Source organism: Scylla paramamosain, chromosome 2, assembly GCF_035594125.1.
Source record: "Scylla paramamosain isolate STU-SP2022 chromosome 2, ASM3559412v1, whole genome shotgun sequence".
NCBI lineage: Eukaryota > Metazoa > Arthropoda > Malacostraca > Decapoda > Portunidae > Scylla > Scylla paramamosain.
The window spans coordinates 6,928,535-6,954,403 of NC_087152.1; the positions used below are offsets into that span (position 1 = coordinate 6,928,535).

At 36.2% G+C, this 25,869-nt stretch overlaps 2 protein-coding genes across 6 annotated transcripts in view; one reads left to right on the forward strand and one right to left on the reverse strand.

The window, feature by feature from the left end:
* Positions 1-14,181, forward strand: part of LOC135109342 (short transient receptor potential channel 4-associated protein-like) — a 28,486-nt gene extending 14,305 nt beyond the window's left edge. Inside the window, exon 16 of the mRNA XM_064020729.1 lies at positions 480-14,181. Within this exon, the coding sequence (XP_063876799.1) occupies positions 480-608 (129 nt within the window). The 3' untranslated portion in view covers positions 609-14,181. The remainder of the gene's footprint in view (positions 1-479) is intronic.
* Positions 14,182-14,679: 498 nt separating this feature from the next.
* LOC135109345 (MAM and LDL-receptor class A domain-containing protein 1-like) overlaps positions 14,680-25,869 on the reverse strand; it is a 42,911-nt gene continuing 31,721 nt past the window's right edge. For 3 of the 5 annotated variants that reach the window (XM_064020757.1, XM_064020738.1, XM_064020750.1), the window contains 5 exons: positions 24,973-25,060; positions 23,858-24,016; positions 22,780-23,006; positions 22,170-22,323; positions 20,890-21,917 (listed from right to left, as the gene is read on the reverse strand). In XM_064020757.1, the coding sequence (XP_063876827.1) occupies positions 21,877-21,917; positions 22,170-22,323; positions 22,780-23,006; positions 23,858-24,016; positions 24,973-25,060 (669 nt within the window). In that variant the 3' untranslated portion in view covers positions 20,890-21,876. Of the gene's footprint in view, positions 16,017-20,889; positions 21,918-22,169; positions 22,324-22,779; positions 23,007-23,857; positions 24,017-24,972; positions 25,061-25,869 lie in introns of those variants that run through there. The other 2 variants (XR_010272677.1, XM_064020742.1) reach the window with 2 other exon arrangements.

Genomic DNA, 25,869 nt, shown 5'->3' on the forward strand with positions numbered 1-25,869 from the left:
CACAACCTAATATCCATGCTGAAAAATTGTTTAGACATGGAGTGTGTACACCCACCTTGTCTCTTAACTAGTTCAACACTGAGTCCACCTGATCCATATCCATATTTATCAGGACAAAAATAAAAGGAGGGAGAGAATTATATAGAAAATAATAATAATAATAATAATGAGTTATTATTATTATTATTATTAAGGTAGAAAGGTGTGGATGCATTGACTTAAAACAGGTGCCACCATCATCACAAATATGGCAGCACATTTAGTTGTAGTTCACATTACATACACAAATAGCCTGTCTCCGTATCTTGCTTCTCGTGTATTGCAGCAGTCTGTACTCATGAAATCCACTCAAGTTTTCAGGGTTAATAGGACTGAGCAGTGCATTGTTTACAAACTGAATAGAAATCAGTGGTGAAACACTGCCACTGCCTCTGCAAGAACCTCTCTCCCAGATTATCATATAGTATATTTATTTTCAGAGTTCGGGTATTTCTTTTGACTTTTGGCGTGAGACTGTTGCAACCCTGGTGGCAGAGAAGAAGCTCTCTCCTGACTGTATCTACCACTACCTCTCGCCTGAGGATCTCACTCTCTCCCGCACCAGCTAGTGTGTGGCCTCACCCAGTCCTCATCCCCATCCCAGTACTCAGAGGCTGGTTCCCATGGTGGCAGGTGAGGAGGGTGACAGTGATAGTGATGGATGAGTCTTGTTCATTGTGAATGTTAAATTTTACTAAGCACTCTGACATGAATGGTAAGTGGAGATGTCTAGTTGAAAGCCTGACAAAAAGGAGACAGTAAGTAGGATGGTGATGATGGTCAGTTCCAGACGAGATACAGTACAAACAGGCTCTGGGACTACTATTTAGGCTAGACAAGAGTTGCAGCATTGATTGACACAAAACTTGTAACCATAAGGGAAGAAAATTTACCTACTAATTTTTCCGGGTGAAAAGAAGTTGTGATTTTGTAAATATGTAATGCAATGCCAATACAGCCACCACAGTTTGGTTGTATTTCACCTAATATGAGTTTGTATGAGATAGTTCACTACACGGAAGGGAATCACTATGTACTTGTGTTATATTGTGGGATGTTTGCAAAAATAGAAATACCTTACTAACATTTACTGACAAAGTCATCAGGCATTATAAATTATTGTTTTGTTAATTTTAACAAACAGCTTCATTGAACTAAAAGATGTCTGTCTTGGAATAGAAGTGCAACCTAATATATATAAAAAAATTTTGTGTGATGTTTTACAAGAGGTTAGAAACCCTGGGTTTTAATACATACCTTGGATTGTTATTGTCATAGGTTTTATTTAAGCTCATATATTTAGCCTTAAGTGAGAGTTTATTTCCCTGCTATCTATTAAAGAAAATTACTTTTACAGTTATAATATGTGTATTTTGTTGTTTAGAGTATATTGAGACAATCTAGATGCCACATAATCTAATTATATTTTTGTTGATATGTCTTATAGTGTTTCTCTTTGTTGAACAAGCACAAACATCACTAATAAGATAACCCTGAATTTATTAGGTGCCCAATGCACTGTGGACCACAAATATTGAACCTGAGATAATACAGGACACAAGAAAAGAGTTTGTTTATTTGACTAGGTCCATGTTTTTTCCTGACAGAAGAAAGAACAAACCTCAAACTTGAGACTTGAAGTGTCTTTTGGACATCTGTGATTGTGGGCATTGAGCACAGGAGTAGTAGTTAGTGGGACATCATGTGATGTACACAGACATGTACCCAAGCTCTCTTCTTGTAACTTGTGACAGAAAATATTAAAATTCCCTGCAGTTAATTTGTAGTAAGGTCAATGTATTAGTGGCTTTAAATCGATCTGGTAAAGGTGGTGTTGGCAAGATGAGAGACTACACATTATCATAAGTTCTTCCAAGCATCTTCCACACACACTGCACAAGACACCTCAAGCTTGTTTGATGATCCATTTGAAAAGATAGTATTCTCTTACATGTTTGTATATAATGAGGAACCATCATCCTGTTTTAAGGATGCTTTTACCATTTGTTGTCTCTCAACTCCACTGCCTAATTGGTATGAGGTTTTCAAGTAGTCTTAGTTGAGTAATGCTAAGCTACCCTTCCCCAGGCTGCTTTGTGGGTGCCTGAGGATTTGCTTCAATGTGATATACAGTGTTGATGTCTGTAAAGACTGGCAAGTATTGGTTTAGTTATAGTGATTCTGTTTGTGCTCAATTATACGCTACAAATTTATTTTGTGTAGTTCAGTGATGCTGCCACTATTACTACTTTGGTGCTCTCCAGTTCTTTGTGAGTGCATGTGTGTGTATGCACATGGGTGCTTATGTGTGCATGACTGTAGGTGAAAATCCCTGACAAGAGGGTGAACCAAAGCCAAGGCTGTACACTTGAACACAACCTCATGCCTGCCATTTATAGCTGAATATTAGAAAGCCGAAAGCCGTTGGATCGCCTAACTGATAGAGATCTCTCGTAGGCATGAACTTTGCCATCTGTAATATTTGTTTCCTTCTTGTTGGAATTTGCACATGCCTCATCAAGTTTTAGTCCATGATGTACTTGCACATGATGTGTACAAGTTACTATGTGTTATCAGTCATGTACATTTTCTACTTCTTTTGATTTGTGTAGGCTTAAAATGTATTTTTGCTTACAAGTCATTTGTGGGAAAGTAGTTTGCTTATTTTCCCATTATATGATTGGGTGATGATCTCATTATTCACCATTTGGCTGAGAAATTTCTAACAACATTTATCATTATGATCAATGCACTCTACGGTGTATATGATGTTATTGAGAACCATGATATTTTTTTTTTCATATCAGTAATAGTTTTCAATGGAAGAGGATTTTTTTGGAGGAGGAACTTTGCTTTGGATGAGATGCCTGCTTCAGGATCAGTCTATCAGTCTTATTGACTGGCTACATACTTAGAAGTTGCTGGAGAGAGAGAGAGAGAGAGAGAGAGAGAGTGAGAGTGCTCTGTCTGACCAAGATAGATGCATTTTGCATAAAATCTCTTTATATAAAAAGCTCTTATGATTTGCTATGGACATCTTTTCAAACACTTAATCTGACTTGCTTTGTGATTTCAATGGATATTTCATTTTGATTACAAATAGATCAAGATTGAATGCTAATGAAAGCAGTACTCACTGGCTACACCTTACAGTTACAGATGGATCCAAGTCCATAAGTCTGATCCAAAAGTAGTGAGAGATACCTATATAAAGTGATGTCATGGATATCTATACAAGTAGCCTGATAGTAACACCTGGCAACTTACTTAGCCTCATAATGCTTAATGTTAATGAGAAATATTATTTACGTCCAGTTTCTGAATGTTCAAGGAGAATGGAGAGAACATATCATGGCAAGAGAACTTCATAAATTAGGGGTCAAAGTTGGAGAAATTTTGACTACAGTTAAAAAGTAGACATGAAGACACTTTATATAATAATGCTTAATAAATAGCAAATGGACAATATTACTAATGAAATGACCACCTCTGAATTGCAAAAGGGGGCAGAGTAGACAGAAAACTAGATGAAGAGATACAGTCAGAGATTTTGCAAAATTGGCTATAACTGATAGACCACAAACAGAAAGTAGAAGGTTGATGGAAGCTCCTGTCTTGTAGTGTACTCTTACAAGATGGTGATGATAATCACTACACTTGTTTTGTTTGGAAATCAAAATACAACTTTAAAAGATGGTTACACAACTATATATATATATATATATATATATATATATATATATATATATATATATATATATATATATATATATATATATATATATGCTTCCATCTTTCTGCATCTCCTTCTAATACTTCTGAACTTTTGTCCCACAATGAAGAATACAGATGTGAGTGACATGATAGCTAGTCTTGTGCCACTTATGTTGATAGCAGTTTTGTATGGTGTCAGTTACTTGAATGTTCTGTTAGTGGTGCCTTTGGCTTTTATTCACCCTCATGTTAGGGACTCTTATGGAGAAGTATATTTACATACTTATAATTATGAGTGGATACCAGGGATGGAGTGAATACAAGAGTAATGTATCAGATATGAATGCCAATACTGAAAATTACCAGTTACCAATACACTGAAACACTGTTAATTTGAATACTAATACTTCATTAAATTATTTGCAAATACATTGTTTTTTCTTGAAAATAACTTTTGATGCAAATCAACAAAACACAATGCTAAAGCTATTTAATGGTGAAATTTTGAAGAGTGATATACAACTGGTGATAGGTATAGAGAAGGATAAGGGAGACAACACAAATTGTAATACAAGTTCAATACAGCTATTTTATAGCAAAATTGAAAAGTCAAATTACCTATATATACATTACAACATTAAAGGATTCTAAGCTCTTTGACTAGGGCAATGGAAAATATGTGGGGTTTTTAAGAGAACTTGGTGATTGTGATTAGACATATCTTAAGAAGCTGACTTTTTTCATCCCTAATAATGAAATATATTTTTAAATATTTACAAGCTGCCTTGAAGGTGCCAGTTCTCTCATTTGGGAGCTCAAAAAAGCCTTTACACCACTGGTGATAATTTGGATGTCATTTTAGAGTTAAAATTATAAAATATAAAGAAATAAGACATGTTATCTGTCCATACACAATTCGGGCACAATTGACTTTTTACACGTTATCATTTCTTCCATTTTAATAATGTAATTATTTAGGCAGTAACATAGAAAAATTTTATCAGGCAACATGGTCATGGATGTAATTATCTGCTTGAAGGCAAGATCACAAATTTTGGGGTCTAAATTCTGGCTCACAGTTCTATAAACTTAGATGTTCTGGGCTGTCATGTGGGTGGCAAACTACAACAAGTATTAGTAGCACCATTAGTTTAATCAGAATATCAAACCAAAACTGGCAATGCATGCTTGCCATTCATGCAAACACTGAAATTTTAATAATTTAATTGGTATAACAAACTAAAACTCGCAAGACTAACTCACCAACTGTGCAAGATGCTGCTCATCTATCTGCCGCCTGTCCCTTCCTCCCTTTTTTACTTTCCTCTCCCTTCTTTCCTCTTGCCTCAAACCTCCCTCCCCATCACTTCCTCTCCCCCTTATCTGTCAGAGATAAGGGACAAGGGATTGATACTGCACTCTCTCTCTCTCTCTCTCTCTCTCTCTCTCTCTCTCTCTCTCTCTCTCTCTCTCTCTCTCTCTCTCTCTCTCTCTCTCTCTCTCTCTCTCTCTCTCTCTCTCTCCCTGATTCATTTTATGTAATTTTTGCTTCATCCTTTCCCACTCTTTCTCACTCTTGTATACTTAATTCCATTTTCATTCTCAATCAGTCTCATGCTATTTAGCAATCCTTAGTTCTTACTTTAGTTCTTAGTTCTTACTTTCAGAAAGAGAGAGAGGTGAAATAGTTCTGAAAAGGTCAAAAGGAGAAGGAAGAGAGAGAGAGAGAGAGAGGGGGGGGTTACTGTACATATACACGTGACATCAAGAGTAGGTAAATGTGACCAATACTTGTCAAAGCAGTGTGAAACTCGGGATAATAATGTGTGGAAATTGGTATAGTAAGAATTTATGACTAGGCATGAAATTTGGGATGGTACTTTCTATATTTGTTATTTCAAATATAGTAGTGCAAATGTGCTTATTTTGATGTATTTTTTTTTATTTGTGTAATTTTTTATATTATTTTCTGGTTCCCTGGAACCAATTCATTTTTTCTCATAGGCTCTTCATTCGCCATAATGCACATTTGCCATAATGAATGCTACATTGGAGTGAATCATGTTCATTGTCACATACCCTACTGTATATATATATATATATATATATATATATATATATATATATATATATATATATATATATATATATATATATATATATATATATATATATATAAGGAAGTAAGAACATGTGAAGCAGTTTTACAGGAAAAGCATCAAGTCTGCTTGTCTTGTACTGAGTGTACTAATCCCGCACTTGTCCTGCAGCAAATCAGGCACCAGTGAATCATTGCCATTTCTTACAAGAAAAATATTCAAAAGCATGAAAAAAGAGTAAGGTCTTTTTGTTGATAATAACAATAAGTGCAATTATGAAGTTAAATGACCTTAATTGTTTTTAATGTAAATTAAATTAGTTACTTTAACATTACAGATCTGATTAAAGTGTTAGTCCTACTTATGATTTTTGTGTGGAAAACTCATCTTGGGTAATGCATATTAAACTATGGTTTCATTTAACACTGGCCAAGTTTAATACAAGAAAAAGGCCTCTTAAGACTGAAACAAATAACCAGTTCAAATAAACAAGGATTAATGAAAAAAAAATAAAAATAAAAGAATGAACTTCAGAAAATCTTATTTATTTATTTATTTATTTATTTATTTATTTATTTTTATTTATTTATTTATTTTTTTAAATCATGATTTTTTTCCTGCCCTGCTTTTGAACCTGGTAACTGAGGAATTAAAAATGCTCTATCCATTTCCCTATTTTAAAAGAAGTACAAAGTTCTCAGGGAAAGTTCCCAGCCCTTTCACCTCACCCCTTTATACAGTAGTGTCTCAGATTATGTTTAAAATACATAAATTTCAAGCAAAATTTATCACACATTTATTTAATAGATTATTTGTAATATAATTAAAACTCGAAATAGCAAGCACTGAAAACTTTATTGACTTTGAATTTTTTCAAAGCTTTGACTTATTGTTTAATTACATGAACTTAATGTTACTCTAACTCACACCCTCAATCCCCTACAGAAACCCATAACTTAATATATTCACCTTTTACTTCATGTAAGGAATATAGAGATATATTTCCATGCTTCAGTCCCAAAATGAGGAGTAAACAATACTGGTACAAATACATTCATCACACATAAAGATGCACATATCACACTACAATTTTCAACATTTGCCTCTCCACTGCTAGTTGTACAACCAAACTCTAACTGAAATGGTTGGTTTATCAACTTCTTTAAGTCTTAAAGTTTTAGATCCTAGCCATCAGCAATCTTTTACCTTCTTATAAATCATTTTATTAATTCACCATCATCATCCTTTCTTCCGACATCTTCAAAGGCTGTGTTCATGGAGGATGACTTTAATTTATCATCCTCTTTTGGTGGCATTCTAGTTCTCTTGGAGCATAATTGACATTCATAACACTTGATAGATTATTCTGCCCAGGTTTTTACACTCCAGCATCTTATCACTCCTTTACAGGTCTTAATCTCAAGCTATTAGCATTTCTTTTATAAAATACAAATTCTTTGGTCATCTATAAGCAGCAACTTAGTTTCTTTTTACTATCTACATTTGTTCATATGAGGTACAATCAAAGTTTTTAGACTCCCTATATGAAAAGCAGGTGCTGTATCAGATCTAAAATTTTACCCATCATCCCTTTCAGTATATTCATCATGTTGAGTGAATTACTGTTCCTTGCACTTCTGCCATTATTGAAATGTTCCTTGTTCTTTGACTGTTTAAAGCACTTTCTACAAACAGGAAGGTAATGAGTGATGACTGAGTTTTCACAATTGTTCTCAATGCATTGCAAGGTTCGTTATCATGATGTGTTATCAGACACTTTACCAGAAACTTGACAGCAGCACAGAGCATATTCAAATTAAGCATGAGGATTGTATGAGCTGTTCCATTTGATACTGCTATGTCAGCAACATTTTTGGTGATCCCATGATTATGTCAAGCCTTTTTTCCAACATCTTCAAATGCTGTGTTCATGGAGGATGACTTTAATTTACCATCCTCTTTCAGTGGCTTTCTAGTCCTCTTGGAGCATGAGTGACATTCATAACATCACATCCAAAATCACTGGTTTCATTGCTGTAGGCATGTTACATAATTTTGAGGGTTTCTGTTTGTGAATTCTTTAATTTTTCAAATAATTTGGTGTTTGTTCTCTGTTCAAATTTGAGATCCACAGTGACATTGCAAATGTAACACAGGTCTTAATAATGATAGTGACACACCACTTGGTATGTAGACAAACTAAGTTAAAAATTGTGTTTCTTTGCTACATGACAGTCTAGCTCCCTAATCCATAATCCTGCCCCCTGCCTCTGCTTTGAGTGTTTAGGTCAAAATACTGAGAAAGGGGAAGGAGGACAATACACCAGCCCAAAGTACTAACTAGATACAAGCTTTTTCTGAGCATGCAATAAAAGACTAAAATCTGAAATTGCTCCAGCACCAGTGTTGACAGTATGACAGATTGTAGCCATTATATAAGTGCAAATCAGAACTCCAGATAAATAGTCAAATCAATACTTGTAGTATGAAACCTAGTTTAAAAAATATTGTTGGTCTATATCAGTGATGTAATTCTACAAGCTACTAAATATTTGCAAGTATTAAAGTTGTAGGATGACAGGCATGAAAATATGAAAATTCCTACAGTTCCTGCCAGGGGCCTGATTTTGGGGAAAGCCTATCAAGAGGCACATTTTGATGGCCAAGCCATACCTATATTAAACAGAATCCCCACATGATATGTAGCAAGTGGCTTGGGGCAAGCACTGGAGTCATGAGGTTGCCAGGCATAATATTGCCTCTGTTTAACTGGCCTTTGCACCATATATATTTTTTTTTCTTTTACACTTTATGCTACACAACCTTCCTTTCTTCTCAGAAGCATTGGCTACTATGTTTATTGTAATGCACTCAGTAACCTATCAGCATCAATGAGCATGCCTCCCATCCAGTGATTCTGTTATGTAGGTAGGTGACATTCATGGGCATGCCTGGCAGAATTTACCTACCAACTGTGCTGTCCACCAGGCATGCCTTTAGAAGTCTAAGAGAGACAAGAATATGTAGTTACATATGTATTGTAATTACTGAGGAATCAAGTATCATTTCACTGCTAATGACCTTACAACTTCAAGCTGAAGACCAGTGATGACCTCCATCATGAGACATGACTTGAGAAATTGGTGTAGGCAACTTTCAAATGCTCACATACATATGTGATAAAACAAAAGTATGGTACTGTTGTATCATACTGTACAGGTTTACATATATTTATGAGAAAATTACTACATGCATGCCTGTGCATATATATGCATCTACACAGCTGTATTAATTTTTGTACGCATGATTGTGCTTAAACTTGCACACATGCATATGTGCATGTTGATGTTTGGATGTGTGTAGCTATTCATATACATATTTGCATATAAATTTTTACATGACACATTTCCACTGATGTGTTTTATGTAAGATTCTCACCTTCTGTCGCCCCCCCCCTCTTTCTCTCTCTCTCTCTCTCTCTCTCTCTCTCTCTCTCTCTCTCTGTGTGTGTGTGTGTGTGTGTGTGTGTGTGTGTGTGTGTAAGTTAGCTGAAGTGATCTAACCATTCTCAGACACTGAACTAGTAATGCTGGCAGATTTTTTTTTTTTTTTTTTTTGTGTGTGTGTGGAAAATTAGTACTAGAAGCACAAAGAAAGTAAGAGAAGAAAGTTTAAGAAATATGTTTAGAATAATTTGGTGCTGATCCACAACCCTGTATCCAAAATCTGAAAATGATTTTTTTTTTTTTTCTTTTTTCCATGGATGTCATCCACATCCCAAATCCTGCATTCACCAAAGTGATGACCAGAAGCTAATGGTTCACTGTATAATTTTCACTGAAGGTAAAAAGTTTGTTAGCTCAGGGTTAGGAGGTGATGCATCTGAAACAGATGAGGGAATGGCTTTGGGCCAATGTGATATTTTGCCACCACCACTGGTGTCTGCTAAAAAAAAAAAAAAAAAAAAAAATCCAAATGATGAAATGTTTTCTTCACTCTAATGAAAATAAATTTTTCATGAAAATAAAAATATATGTATTGTCATTTAAGATGTCTGTTATGCTCTAAACAAGTGACTATTATGATAGACAGTGACAGTGACCACCACCACCACTGTTTGGTAATTAGTTTGTAAGCAAGGAAATGCTTACAATGTGTAGTACCCAATAATATTAATAATGTAATATACTGCAGAATAATAGACAAAAATTTTTTTGTAATCTTTTCATTACCAAAAACAGTTTTTTGTCTATTATTCTGAAGTATATATAAGAAAAAAAAAAAATTAAGATCCAAAAAATATCTGGTGCCAAGGATAGGATAAAGGGTTGTGAATCTGTACAGGGACCCAGACACTCATATTTTCTTCTATCTTCATAAGCATTCTTATTGCTGAGGTATATATTTTTTACTGATATAAACTTCATTTATGATTGCAGTCAAGTAAAACAAAAAAGCAAGATGTTCCACAACAATATACCAAGGAGTTTCATTTTGCCATAGCATTTAAAGCAAGACAGTGGTATGTGATAGTACCATCACTGGAGGAACATGTTAAAACTAGAAAGCTAAAGTTTTGATGCACTCAGAGGTGAAATGCTGTAAAACCTGCTGTTGTATTTAGGATATATGATGAAGAACTTGTCAGCTTTGATAAATGAATGAATACTTATCATAGAGAGCATATGTTGTACATGGAAAAACTGAGTGCTTGGTGAGGAAAAACATCCTGATTAGGTAATTTTCAATAGGAACAAGATGTGTTATTAGTATTCCATTGTTGCTTAAAGAATGAATGTAATAAAGCTAAGCGCGTGCGCACACACACACACACACACACACACACACACACACACACACACATGTTAAAGACCAAAAGAACAATAAAATAAAATATACATTTAATTATATGTCATGCCACATCCACACAAGCAGGCATGCCTGATGCACAAACATTATTGTATTTTCATTGCACAAATTTTACCTTTTCCATGTGACTGAGCAATGTTTAGTGAATATGAGGACTTTGCCTGTCAGTGAGCACAGGTAAAGCATTGATTTGCTCAAGCTCATGGCTCATACAGGGCACAGGCAAAGTTTGTATACTTACCTGGTGAGGACAATGCCTGCTTGTTAGGCACTGCCTGATAACATGATAGGATGTGTTCATCTGGTTACACAGCTAAAAAGTGTGATATATACACTCAGTGTTCACCAGGCAATGCTTGATCATGTGAATACGGTAAGGATAAACAAAAAAGAAGAATTAGAAAACAAAAATGTGTATCAACTAATAAAACCAAAATTGACTTAAAAGAAACCAGCCAATAACATTGTCACCAGGTATGACACCCTCTAAACATCATGAATTTCACCACACCATGGTGCTTTGCTTCAGCATCTACTTTGCTGCTTTCCAGCTGTGCCCACCCCAAGCATAATCAATGATGAGAGTAAGGAGTCAACACTTCGGTACTTTAAAACTTCCTACTATCCTGACTACTTAGTCTCATTCCTATCATCATCTGACTCTACAGTAACATAGTAACAATGGCATTCTTCTTGATCCATGGCTTCATACCACATTGGCAGAATTACTTTGTCAGTCTGATCCAGCCACAATAAAGTTTATGAAATAGATAACACCCATTATATTGATTAGTGCTATGCAGTTGCTTGCACTGTGGATGGATAAAAAAAAAACTAGGTAAGAATTTTGAAGGAAAGATGTGAACTGTCCTCCATTATAACTAGCTTTCTTTAGCCCTGTCACCAGCACCACAAACCAATGACAAAACTGGGATGCAGTAGTAGCAGCAGTGTACCAGGTTTTAGCCTTACAAGCAAGGTGCATTATTTTTCAAAACTTTGATTTGAATTGATCATGGTAGCCATTTCATCCATTTCTTTCCCATAACATGTACTTTACTTTCATGATGATCATGATTAGTGTTTAGTTCTGCAAAGCTTGCCAAGATCTGTCAATATATTCTCTGATAAAAAGCATCTTCATTGTTATTCTTTTATCTATGGATAGAAAATATTTTCTGCATTAAAATTATATTATGTAACTTTTGTGCCCTAGAAAAAAAAAATAGTATGTGAAAGTACACACTTTACTTATTTATTTTAATAAAAAAGCAACTGATCACACATTTCACATCTATTGGCAGTAATGAGAAACTTGAGGAAGGGCAGCCATAGTGGGTGTAAGTTTTGAAGTCTAGTTATTACACTGGTTCCATCACTGATGCAATTATGTATGTAAGGACATCATTTGCTTGCATGCATTTTTGTGTACACATGTGCACTTTCTTGTATATCTGAATTATTTTATGTTGGTCATGATTTTTACGAGGAAGTCTGGAAAGCAGGAATGTGCAGTCCAGTTCCTTAACACATCTGAGTGAAAATTCCTACCTCAAAATAAGTTAATCATAATTGGACTAGTGGAAATAAATATATTCTTAGTGGTGTTCTGGAAATAAACTTGTGTTTTGGCAGTGTTCAGCTCTAAAATTAGTTTGGACTACATACTTTTGTATTCCAGAAATCTTCTGCAAACCTTTGAATATAGTAAGTCACCATTAAGGTCTGCCTGCACAAATTTGTCCATGGCCCTCACAGCTAAACAGCACATTACAGAAATTTCACTAGAAAATGTCACCTATATTTACAAATTGCACTACAAATATTCTTCACAATGTATCATTGTACAGTTAGTGGCACCCAGTCACACTTTACAGACTTAAATTATAGTTATTGCTGCAGTAGAGTCCCTGCATTCATGACCATTTGGTTCTGTGGTTCCTCATGTATGGGTGAAAATGTGAATCCAAATAGTTCATGCATTATTTTAGAAATGTATGTAAGTATAATGGGAAATGTATTTTGGTAAGAAAGATATTTGTACAATAGAAAGATGGATTTGCTGCCAGTCCAGTCATAGGGTAGCATGTTTTTTTTTTTTTTTTTTTTTTTTCTGAACTTTTTTTTTTTTTATATATATATACAAATGGTGCAGACAATTCCTACTCTTCTGTCAGAGAAGAAGACTTGGACAGAGTCTGACACACAGGATAGGGAAGATGGAGGTTATCTGGTGCTGGACCAGCAGGAGAGTCAGGAATGGTTTCTGTGTGTTTTCTTTTCACTAGAGCCAAGAAAAATACTTGCATAACGTACACATTCACTTTTGAAGAAAGTGTTGTGATTGTTGTTTGCTTAGTGTACAAAACATAGGAACATGATACTACAGTTTTTTTTTTTTTTTTTTTTTTTTTTTTTTTACAACACAGTGGATTCATTAACGTTAAATTCTCAGCCATCACCATTCACATTCTTCAACACCAATCTTTCTAGCACTTGCACTTTTCCTCTAATGTCAGTACTTTCTTCTCAGGCTTAGGTCCCTAATCAATCTTTTCCATGCACAGACAGTGTAAGAGGTTTAGTTGATATCTTGGGAAGCATCAGCCTGATGGCTGGAGGCAAATTGGTAACCTGTGGCTTAGCCATTAGGTGAGAAGTGGCAGAATTATGCACATGCACAATTCAGATGTGAAGACCTTGTGCTTCTTCATATTTTGCAGGAAAATTATTAATTTTACCAAAAATATGTTTAGTTGAAGTTCACAGGTGTTGAATTTATGTACGCAGGGGCTCTGACTTTATTATTTACCTTAATGGAGATTTTTCAGATCAGATAATAAGAGATGATCACTATGAAGCATCACATATGAGGGAGGAAAAATGTAGTTGATGCTGTGCATAAATCTCCATTACACACATGCCAGGTGCTAAGGACAAGTTTATGTAGAATTTATTGGTAATTATTTATTCCACCAGTAATGAACAATAAACATAATGAGATAATGCAATTGAAAAATACCAAGAGTTTAGTTAGTATTAGGAGAAAGGAAAAAACTTTAATGGTGCTGGACTTTGTAATATGTTTTGATATCAGTCGAATACGTGGAAATGTGTGCTGCTGGTCAGTTAAGAATGAAAGCTTTAGAGATAAAATGTTTTGATATCAGTGGACTATATGGAAATATGTATTGCTGATCTGTTAGGAATGAAAGCTTCAGGGAGAATCATGCAAATGGTACATAATTATGATCTATGTAATGATGGAGAATGAATGTCATAGTTTGGATATGCATTTGTGAACCTTGTTAATTTAAAACTTTTTAGTATTAAATATTGGTGTGAAAGGAAAGGATGGTTATGTTCTAAGCTAGTATATACAATGGTGTCTGGATTATTTACTGGTCTGTGTTTCATAAATCCCATGTATATATTGTAAATAAATCACTACTGTGTATAATGATTGTGTATGGTCTACCACAAAAAAGCTATTAAGATTATTTATGGATTTATGCATGCCTTGGTTACTTAAAAGATACAGAAAGTATAACTATTATCCTACATTAAGTACAGGGTAATCACAGCAGGCCCAGACAGCAGGGATCTATTCCACACAGAAGTCTGGCAGGCCTTGAAAAAAAAAGTCCAACATCCACACACATATCTAGATCTGCCTCTAAATTTAATCCAATATATTAGCCAAAGACACCCTTTCCTAAAAATCTCATAAAAAATCTGTTTTGTGACAAACAAACAGATAGCAGAAGAAAAACCTGACTGAATGCATAGCTGACACAAGTAAAAGCACAATTAAACAATAACTATTATCAATATTCAATATTTTAAAAAGATGTACCTGTGTGTGAGTGACAGGCATCAGTTTCCCACACCCACAAGTCACAGCCTGTCAAGAGCACACCTGCACTGAACGCCACCCTCCATGTGTCACATAGTTACAGAATGGTGTTCCACTGCACACCTCTGATGGAAATGTTGCTGTATCTGAAAACTGGTGAAAAGTAAACAATTACAAAGGTAAATAATTTGCAATCATTGGCTATTCTGGAATTTTTTTAAATATGGAAAATTGAGTTAAATTACCCATTAATGACTTGATCAACAGAGTTGTAACACGTCTGTACTCAACAATAAATGTACCACAGCCACCAAGCAGAGACATTTGACTCAATGCCTGACAGGAGACACCTTGCAGAAGAGTGGCAGCAAGTTGCATGGTATGTCCTCCTCCTCCTCTGGCTCTGAGAAGGGATGTGGTGTAGTGTACCACTTCCTCCACACCTTCCTGAGGGGAACTATTCCCAGAGTGAGGCAGTGGTGGACGGACAGAGGGTTGTCTGGCAGAGTCCAGGCCCTCCTTTCTCCACCTAGGACCCTGTACCCCACCATCTGCACATCACATTCATCCTCTTCTGTGGGGAAATATTCCATCTATCTCACAAACACAACCAACACACCATTCTGATAGCATTCCATAACAGCATAAGACACATGAACATCAACACACATCAACTAAAAAACATTTCTAGGACTAGACACTGGCCAAAGCCTTCACAAAGTAAGCAGTCACATGCTCCCATAATATACATATATATTTACATCTTCTTTTTCTGACATACGATTTTTCTGCTCGACAAATGAAGAGAACATCCAGGAAACACAATCAAGTTTAGATATTGTTACAAAATCCATATCTCGAAAATTAGGCCAGAATATTTTGTGGTACTGTATGAAGAGATATTTGTCAGCTATTTAAATGTTGAGAGGCTAAAAAGGTGACACAAGTTGCCAGGATCAGGGAAGCCCTCATCACTATCACCACCACCACCATCATAAAAAAATAAAGAATAAATAAAAATAAACAGATACATAATAAATAAATAAGGTATGCCACCTCCCCTCACCATCACCTTAATCATCACCATCACCACCACCAGTACTTGGTGCATCTTTAGTTTGAGGTGAACAGAGTTTTACTTGAAGTTAAACCAGGAGTCACCAGAAGTCTGATTGGCTCATCTGCTTAACAAAATAATGAGGATGTATTTTATGTACCATATACATAAAATGGTACAAGAATGTTATAGTATTTATGTGCGACCACTGAAATAGCTTGTATAAATACTACAAAAAAAAAAAAAACACGCTAACCTCCTCTCAACATGACAGCTGGACTTGTTCTGGTACCTTTTTTTCTTTTTCTTGTGACCTCTTCTGCTTTATATTGCTTGTTAGGTCCTCCTTCCTTTCAGTGTTCCATTCTGGTCCTTTGGCTATCTACAGAAGAAGAGCAGAGAGCATGACACAGGGAACAAAACTACACCCCTAACATGTCCATTTTCTCCATGCCTGTACTATGAACTCTTTGGTCACTCATACTGTCAACTCTTCTCTCTCCCTCTCCCCTTGATGTAGGCCCAGCATCATGAGGATTCCACCATCTCATCCTCTAGACTCCCATGCCACTTATCTTCTCCTCTAACTGCTGTTATGGAGTCTATCAGGTTGTCTTTCTCTTGTTCATACCTAACACACTCAACCAGGAAATGTTTCACAGTTTCCCTCATCCCTCTGCAACTATTACATACCTGATCTGTCTCATCCCTGTTGCTGGTTTTCACCAGTGTCCCTGTCTTTGCCTTCACTAATGTCTTGCTACCCCAGTTTTCTGCATGCCAGTGGAGTGCCTCAGATCTCTCCTTACACATACCACTTTAGTGTAGACTTTGTTTCCATCCCTGCTTGCCATCTAGCTAAACCACCTTCTATCCTTTCCTTCACCTCTTTGGGTCTTATCCTAATCCAGTTATCATCAAGGTTTTCCCTCCTTTTCCACCTATCAGTTTCCCTCTTCCATGATGACAATGTTTTCCCTCAGTACCTGCATCACCCACCTATCCTATGTGCAGCACTACACAAAACTATCACCCAGCAGGAGAAGAGCAGTAGCGTGGTGTGCCATGGAGTGATGAAGCAAGATTTTCAGTGACAGCCAGCAGTCAAGGTCACATGTACCAACGTCCCGAAAGAGAACCCCTTGACTCCTGCTATACTTTGCTGGCTGTCAAGTTCCCTGATTCGTTGATGGTGTGGGACTGTTTCATCTATCATGGTGTGGGGAAGCCTTGTGGTGCTACCTAAAAGCATCACAATGAATCATGGGAACTACCTGGAACTTCTCTCTGATCATCTACCAGGGTCTTTTGAGAGATGCCATGCCACCACTTTTATGCAGTATGAAGCTCCCTGTCATACTGCCACATCAGTAAAGCAGTGGCTCTTTGATGATTGGCCTACAAATTCTCCTGACCTGAATCCCATTGAGAATTTGTGGGCTATAATCAAAAGAAAGTTACGTAGCCATGACTGCTCTATGGTACCCAAGCTCCAAGCTGTGCTCCACCAGTTGGACAAGTTTCACCTTATAACATCTCAAGGCACTTGCTGACAGCCTTCCTGAATGTTTAGAAGAGTGCAGGAAGTGTAAGGGGATGCCCAAAAAATACTAATTATAAAATCAATAAATTTCTTTGGCATATATTATGGTGTATATTATTTGGTGTAGGAGTTGTAGTGGGGCAAGGGAGGCAACAGCCAATCAGGAGTTAGCCATACACAGTGTCACTGGAAGGGGGAGTTAGCCTCTGCAAGATAATCTCTGTTACCTTTTAGAAATATACATCCCAGTCTCTGGCCAGCCAACCACTGCACCCCTCTCCTGTTGTGCCCCCAGTGTCCTCCCACACCCATATGCTCCTTCCCCTATGCTCTGTTCCCACCAGTGTTATAGTGCTCCTCTGCTCTTAGTGTTCAGTGATTCAGCACCCCGTCAGTGCCACAGTACTCTTCTACACAGTATCCACACCAAATGTCCTCCTCCCTGTGCCCCCTGCAGCTCACCAGATGATTTTGGGCTGGCACCTAGGCCCCTGCAGACCCCTAGCCATGAGGTACATCAAAATAAAGCACCCTCAGCCCTAGAAGCTTGCCACTTGAAGTTGCCTCTTGCAGCTCCTGGACCCAACTGTGCAAGTGATCCATCTCATCCTCACTGCTGATGTAGTAGTTGTCCTAATGACTTTGGACAAAAACACGAATGCAATATTCCAAAAGGACGTGAAGCTAAAGCTCTCTGCAGACAACTTCACTGCCATTCCCCTCCTTCCCTGGAACTGAAAACCCAGAGGACAGTCATCTGTCTCAGGCTGGATGACCTGGTCTATCAGTATGAGGCCATTGAAATGAAAAGAGAAGTGGAGCATGTCCAGACCTGGGTGAAGATACAGGAGATTTATAAGTTCTCCAGGTCCAACACCGTCAAGTTCACATTTCAGTCAAGTGAAATGACAAGGAGGGCACACATGGTAGGTCTTCTCTTTTTCATGTTGGTTCCACCCCACCAGATCAAAGAGGAAACACACATTCCTCTCCTTTCATGTAACATCTGCTACACCATAGATCATTCAACAAGGCAGTGTCTCTGTCCCTGGTAGATGGGACACCCCACACCCTATTTCTTTTATTTTGTCATTTATTTATACACATATTTATTTACTTATTTATCACATGTATAAATTTTGTCATTTGTTCAAGTTATACATGTGTTATTGAACTATCTATTTATCTTATCATGTATAAATTTCATGTTTATTCATGTACATTAGTTTGTTTATTTATTTACACTTCTTTCATGGTATCTTCATTTATGGATTGGTTTATTTATTTTTTCAGCTTCTGTATAAATTTCATCTTCCATTTGTGTTATGTATTTATTTCTTGGATGAAGTTCCTCCCCAGTATGATGTAATTGTGAGCTCATTTCTTGTAACTAACTTTAATTATTGATTTATTAATCTTCATCTATTACTTATGTACTTTTATCTTTTCCTATATATTGTATTCATTGTATACTGTCAATGTATATGAATATGGTTGTATGTAAATTTGTAAATATTAGCCCTCTTATATGTATTCTAAAACACAATCTTAGATCCTAAGTTATTGATGTTAATCATTAAATCATATCTCTACATTGTTCCACTTCATTACTTGGCAAAAACAGCTTCCCGGACTGGCTGGACACTGTCCACCTTCCAATGCATTTACATTTTTTTACCAACTTCTCTCTGCCCTCTCTCTTCTCTCCCCCCCTTAACCACATATTATATATATATATATATATATATATATATATATATATATATATATATATATATATATATATATATATATATATATATATATATATATATATATATATATATATATAATCCACATGAATGAAAAGAAGTCATTATTCAAATTGTTTAATTTATTCATATAAACATATGACAGCATTAACAAGTATGTATTGTGAAGGGTATTGCCTGTCACATTATATTTTCTAAGTGCACTTCAAACTAATTATACTCTACAAATATTAAAACTACATATATCAATACTGATCACTACAGCACAGATTGGCAGCAGGGTGGTGGCCTCAGGTCAAGGTATTATACATAATCTTTGTGATGGAAATGATCACACCCAAAAATCATGTGAGGAAGGAGTCAATTAATCTTAATCTTAAAGTGGCAAGGTGGCACAGTCAGCACAGCTGGTGCAGGTGTGGAACATAAAGTATGACAATAATGAATTATTCCTGGTTTGAAAATGCCTCAACAAAGGTCAGTCACTCACATTGTTACTCAGTGTTATTTTGCCTATTATTGATATAATTTTGTTTTGTATATTGTAGTAACACTCAATACAATGAACAAACTGGGAGGGGAATACCTTCATTACATCTGATAATTCATTGTCCAAAAGTTCATTCCATCATTACTCATAACTTCCACATTTACAGTATAATACAAGAGAAGAATAACACCGATACTGATAACTTTATTATCAGTATCACACTTCACAATAACGTGTAATCTGAAGCTTTGTTTTTCATCAAACAGCAAGACTTTCAAACTTTGCAAAGTAGTAGTACTGCTGAGGATCTTCACTCAACATTGGATATACTCATCAGCCTCTGATTCAGCTAAAGGATCAAGGCCTCTTCCAACCTTGTCCATTCATCTCTGCTGGCTGCCCATCCATTCCAGGCCATTCCAGCAAAACTTATTTCATCTATTAATCTGATTTTCTTCTATGCTCACCCTACCTTCTTTACCATCCACACATGCCATTCTAATATTCAATTTATACATCTATTATATATTCAGTACATGATGGATTCTACCCTGTCTACTTTTTCTTTAAAGTCAAGGTATCTCGATGTACACACCACGTGAAGTCATGTGCACTAAATGCCCATTACCAACAATTAACAAGGCACAACTCCGCTCTACACAGCTACGTGACAACACCATGCAAGCCTCAAATATTCATTACTTGTGGTTAGTATATTTATTTGCATGTTTACAGTTTCTTTGTGTTGTGGCCAGTTCTTACTACACCTTATTGCAATGTCATTACACACACACAAAAAAAAAAAAAATAAATAAATAAAAATAAATAAAATAAAAAATTGAGGATACTAGCACTGCATTCTCAGTCTGCAATACAAGTACTAAACAGTACAGTATAGATTGACTAAGAAAACACATTGATGTTTGGTCTCTAATCTGAAAGATGAAGTTCTGTAACAAAATATGTAAGTGAATTCCATGCTCTCTCACCCTAACTGCAATCAAGCTGAAAAATTTAATATCAGCCACAGGCAGCTGATACAGAAAGTGCACATCACACTTGGAAGATGTCCCTGGATCCAATATATGGACAACAGCAGCCCAAGAAAGGAAAATTTCTAAATCAAGAACATCCTCCATTCTGTTTTCTCTTTTCTAAACTCTTACATCTCTGTGTGCTAAAACTATTCTATTTTGGTAACATACAGTATGGCCAAACCTGTCTCTCTCTCTCTCTCCCTCTCTCTCTCTCTCTCTCTCTCTCTCTTGGAGATCATAGGACAATCTTCCTTCATATATAAACCCAGTGTCATGGCCTCCATGGGAGCATCATGGAAACACAAATGAATTAATTTGAAGGCAGGATAGTGGCTGAGAGGCATGCCACCAGGGATTGAATCTTTCATATGGACACCCTCTCATCTGCACAAAATTGCCATAATTTGAGCAGACACAAATTCTTGGGCTGCAGGTAAATGCTAGCTAGAATCATTCACACTCTATTCCACTCTATTCACACTTCTATTCCATTTACATTGACATCATTCACTTTCACTGGTTTCAGATTTCCTACCACCAATGCCACACTTTATTCATTACTTGAAGCCTGTTTGCACTGCACTCCTATGAACCACTGCCTAGTTGTCAGACCAGCACTGTGTTCCCAAGATGACACTGGCCTGCCAGTGTCCTTTTAGGAATCAAATTGTGGTCTCTCCATTATGTTATGAACAGCATACAAACAGTCCACTCTTTCATGAACCATAAAAACCATGTAGGCCACCTGTTGGACATTTTTTTTATGCTAATCTTGACAAAATTTGTAAGATTTATATAACTTAAGTATGCCACAACATACCTTAAATAAACTCCATTATATATTATCAATATTGTCATTGAGTAAAATAATTCATTCTAATATCAAGCAAGAAATTTTTTAGCAAATGATGTAGGTAGAGTACTGAAGTTCACATAACATTACAGAATCATTATGTAGGATTATATTCCATATGAAAAACAAGTCTAGACACAGAAATTAAAAGAGATACGAAATATACATTGCAGAATTTTGCTCTGGTAATGTGTCTTAAAAAGCTGTGATATAGGAAATTTCTGAGAGCAGAGTTTGATTAGTGAAGAAGAACAAATGATGAAATATTACAGATAATATGAATAAAGAACTGGCAATAAATAAATAAAATACAAAGTTAAATATGCATTATTAAAAAGATAATTGTAAAAATAATCCAGTTCTGAAGAGTATGTATGGGAGAGAAGTCAGAGAGGGTTAAAGAGTCACAACCACTACCACTGGATAATCACATGCAAGTGTAACTGATTTGTTAAAGGATAAAGTTAAGTCTGCATTGTACTTTTTCCTTGGAGGACAGCAAGGGCCAGGACACAAACCCTGCTACTTACCATGTCATACTTAGCCAAGAGGAAAGGGACGCACCTCTTCAGGAATGAGAGAAAGAGAGACTGGAATCTCGTGGTCTTTCTGTGAAGAAAAGAAAATTTCAAAAAGCTGATTAAATGCCATCCTCACTATAATCCATTACCCACAAAACTTTTCATGTGTCTATTAAAAATCATGTTGATGCCTATTATTTTCTTTACATTTCTTTCAAATTTTATTAAGCATGCCTTAGTCAGTCTCTCATCTAAAAAAGATGGGAGGATATTTATGTGTGTATAAATGTCAGTGGCAACATGTCAAGTAAAACATCTGGTAATCATAAATGTCACTTACTTGTACAAGTTCCAGCATACACCTTGAAGTCATCCAGCGTGAAGCCTCCATTGAAGGAGACTCCCTCAAAGACCACCTGGAAGCGAGTGCTGGCTAGCAGCTGCACCTGCCCAAATATCCATCCTACTGGGTCTCCCAAGATGTGACTCCATACCTGCAAAAACAAAGATAGCATTTCATATCACATCTCATGGGCACTCTCTTAAGTTGACACAAGCACTTGACAACCTTATGCATTAAAATGCCATTGACAAAACAAAAGGCAAGCACTGGGAGGAATTTTCAAGATCAAATCATATACAATATTACCAAATAAAATTCTAATTGTGTACCTGATTATTTACAGTGTTTAAACCATTTTAGCTGATATAACACCTTACCTCTAGGTAATGAAGTGAGGCTCAATGAATAAGTTTCCTATAATCACACTGATGATAATGACTATAATTTATCATACTGCACTATGTGTAACATTTTCTTCATATCTGATTAAAAGTAAATGAAATAAATAATTCTATCAAAATAAAAATTAAAAGCATATCAAAATTCTATACATAAAACCAGAAAAGAAAACAATCCAAAATTATCTAGTCTTCACACATTCTCTCACCCGGATGTCACTTGACAGATCTGTCAGAAGTTGTTCTGGGAAGGAACGTAGCTGGGAAGGTCGCAAGTAAATACTGAGGCTAGTGTTTGGATCTGCTCCAAAACCAGCAAACCAGAATGTGAAGCACAGTGGAGAGCGATCTGGCATCGGCTCCACAACAGGTGACACAAGCTGGAGCCGCTGAGTTCGTCCTCCAAGGTTGAACACATCAAAGTAGATGTAGCCAGCTAGAGTGATGAGACAGGGCATTAATATAAATTTCTCTCTCTCTCTCCTGCTCCACATTTGAACACCATGGTGACAAGACCTGGCTGTTCCACTCTTTTACCCTTTGCTTTGCCAAAACAAAACTTTTCAACAACACAGTGGATCGATGAATAAATGAAGACATTTTTGCCATGCATAGTTTAAAGAATAATTTATGGAATTTGTCAAGAGAAGTAAGTACATATAAGTACATACTTACATAGCTTTCACAGTGATAGAAGAATTTCTATAAATACTGACACCTGTCAGAACTTGAACCAACAAAAACTATGATATATATTTGTGTTTGGTGATGTGATATGATACGTATTAAGAATTTATATCAGCATGAGTAAAATCTAAACATATTGTAGAATACGTACAAATTAATTACAATCTGGGATAAGTAATAAATAATATTGGAATCACTGAATATAAGCCACACATTAACCCAGACACCCTAATCAACCAACACCAAACACCGGCTATAATGCTACCTTCCATCACGCAGCTCCATCAAGTGAACTCGGTAAGCTAAGTAACCACTACTACGTAATTCACTATTTGGTTACTTTGGCTAATACTAAGTCCACCCAGTCAAGGTAAAAATCATTATATCCTTGAACTCCATTGATATCTGAAGGTATCCAAGCAATGGTGAGCAATGGCTCTCACTAAACCAGAAATGATCTTAAGAATTTAAGCACAACAGACCTTCAGATGCTACAGAATTATCAGTGTGAGAAGAGCCACCTCATATTATGTTAAGGAAGTCACTATTCCTATTAACTCCTCAATCTTTGCTTGTATGATCTTACTGCATCCTAATTACCTGGGGCACCATAAGTGTGGTCATGCATGTTAAGAGGGCGCCGCACAGCAGAAGCAAGCGTCCAAGTAAAATCTCGATCTGAAGTGAGATTTGTCCAGCCACAGGAGCCTCGAGTGAAAGTACAATCTCCAGCTCGCACTACAGCAGCCTCGGGCACAGCTGAAGGGTGAAACAAAAGTGAGAAAGGCTGTGACGATGCCTGGAGACAGAAAAATTACATTTATAACAGCAAAATACTAAAACAAAGAATTAAAAGAATGGAGATGAATGGAAATGGAAGGTATATGTATTGCATTAAAAGCTTGAGGGTGGTTATTGTGAAAAAAATGACTGGGCTATAATAAAGGGAGGAAAAAGAGACAGGAAATTGAAAGATGAGTGACTGCATATGATGAAAAGTTAAAATGTGGAATAGAACTAGAATCATTATGCTACAGTTAATGTCTGTTACTTAATCCATTTTATTATCAACCATTCTATGTACAAGTTCTGACATAATGTTCTGTTTGATCTCTCTTTTCTCTCTCTTTTTTATAGTCTTACTACATTCTATGAGGAAAATGTCTTTGCCTATGAGTTTTCATCTGTTACAGTTTCAAGCTGCATTGTTCCAAGCAGCAGAAGGTTGATCATGCTAACTTGGAGACACTAAGGTTGTGCAAGTCCCACTATCTTGCTGGAACACAGATCTGCTTTGTCCAGTTTTGCAGTTTCCTTAGGTCATCCTCAGTACATTATCAACAATAAGCAAATTAATAGAAAGTGATATTGTGATGTGCCAAAAGGATTGAAACTAAACAGATTATCCAATGATGAGATACACAAAGCAAGAAAGCAAAAATCAACAATAATGCAGGACAGGAAGGGTGGAATTAAATTAACACAAAAGATCTAAGTATGCTGTTAAGGTTGAAGGGGAATAAGTGACCCAGTGAACAATGTAAAGCAGAAGAGAAATAGACAAAAAAAATAGAGAAAGGAATTTACAAGTGAGACTGAGCTGTAGATAAAAGCACGGAATGGTATACCACAGTATAAATAGAACAAACTAGAGTGAATCATGAGAGTGTTATAGCCTGTTATGTTTTTCATACTTATCTATGCTCATCACTTACTGCGACAGTTTCCATCAAAGACACTGATGTCATCTATAGCCAGCATACCAGAGCTATTGGAGGCACCCCACACTGCCTCTATCACCACCTGTGGGTAAAGAATACAGTACTAAGGCTCTTTGCTCTTGGCTCTTTGCTCTAAGGCATTTGCTCTTGGCCAACTCAATATGTACAAGTTTACACACACACACACACACACACACACACACACACACACACACACACACACAGGTGGTAAAAGTTATCAAGAGTAACATATCCCTTGTAAGGGAAAGCTACAAGAGGAGGGAATATACCTGGTAAATGAAGCAGAAGAATATCAAAGGGTAGGGAAATTCATAGGTGAAGGGCAGAGACCCATAAGAATCAAATTCAAATCTCAGAAAGATGCTGACGAGGCTCTGACAGGTATGAAGGCTGGCTAAGGATGAGGTAACAAAAAAAAAACTATGGATGAGAAGACTTAAATGAAAATGAGAGGTAAGAGATAATTAAGCTGAGGGAGGAAGTAAAGGCAAAAAAATAAGGAGAGAATGGAAAAGCAGGAGATATTCTTTTCGAGAATCTTGGACATGAAAGTGAAGTGGTACTTGAACAGGATGGAGAACAGGGAAACAAGTTAAAGAGAAAAAAAGACATATGGAATGTGGCATACACTAATATTAACGGCCTCTTCTCATGATTAAGGGGGTTAAACGTTTACTTAAATGAGAAAAGTTCAGATATAATGGACCTCAGAAATGAAATTATATGATGAGTTAGAAGTAGTAAAGAGCATTGGACAAAGTAGATACAACTTATGAAAAAGAAGTAGAATTAATAAGAATAATAAATAAATAAATGAATGAGGTGCCACATAAAAGACTTCTATGGAAACTGGAGAAGATAGGTGGTGTA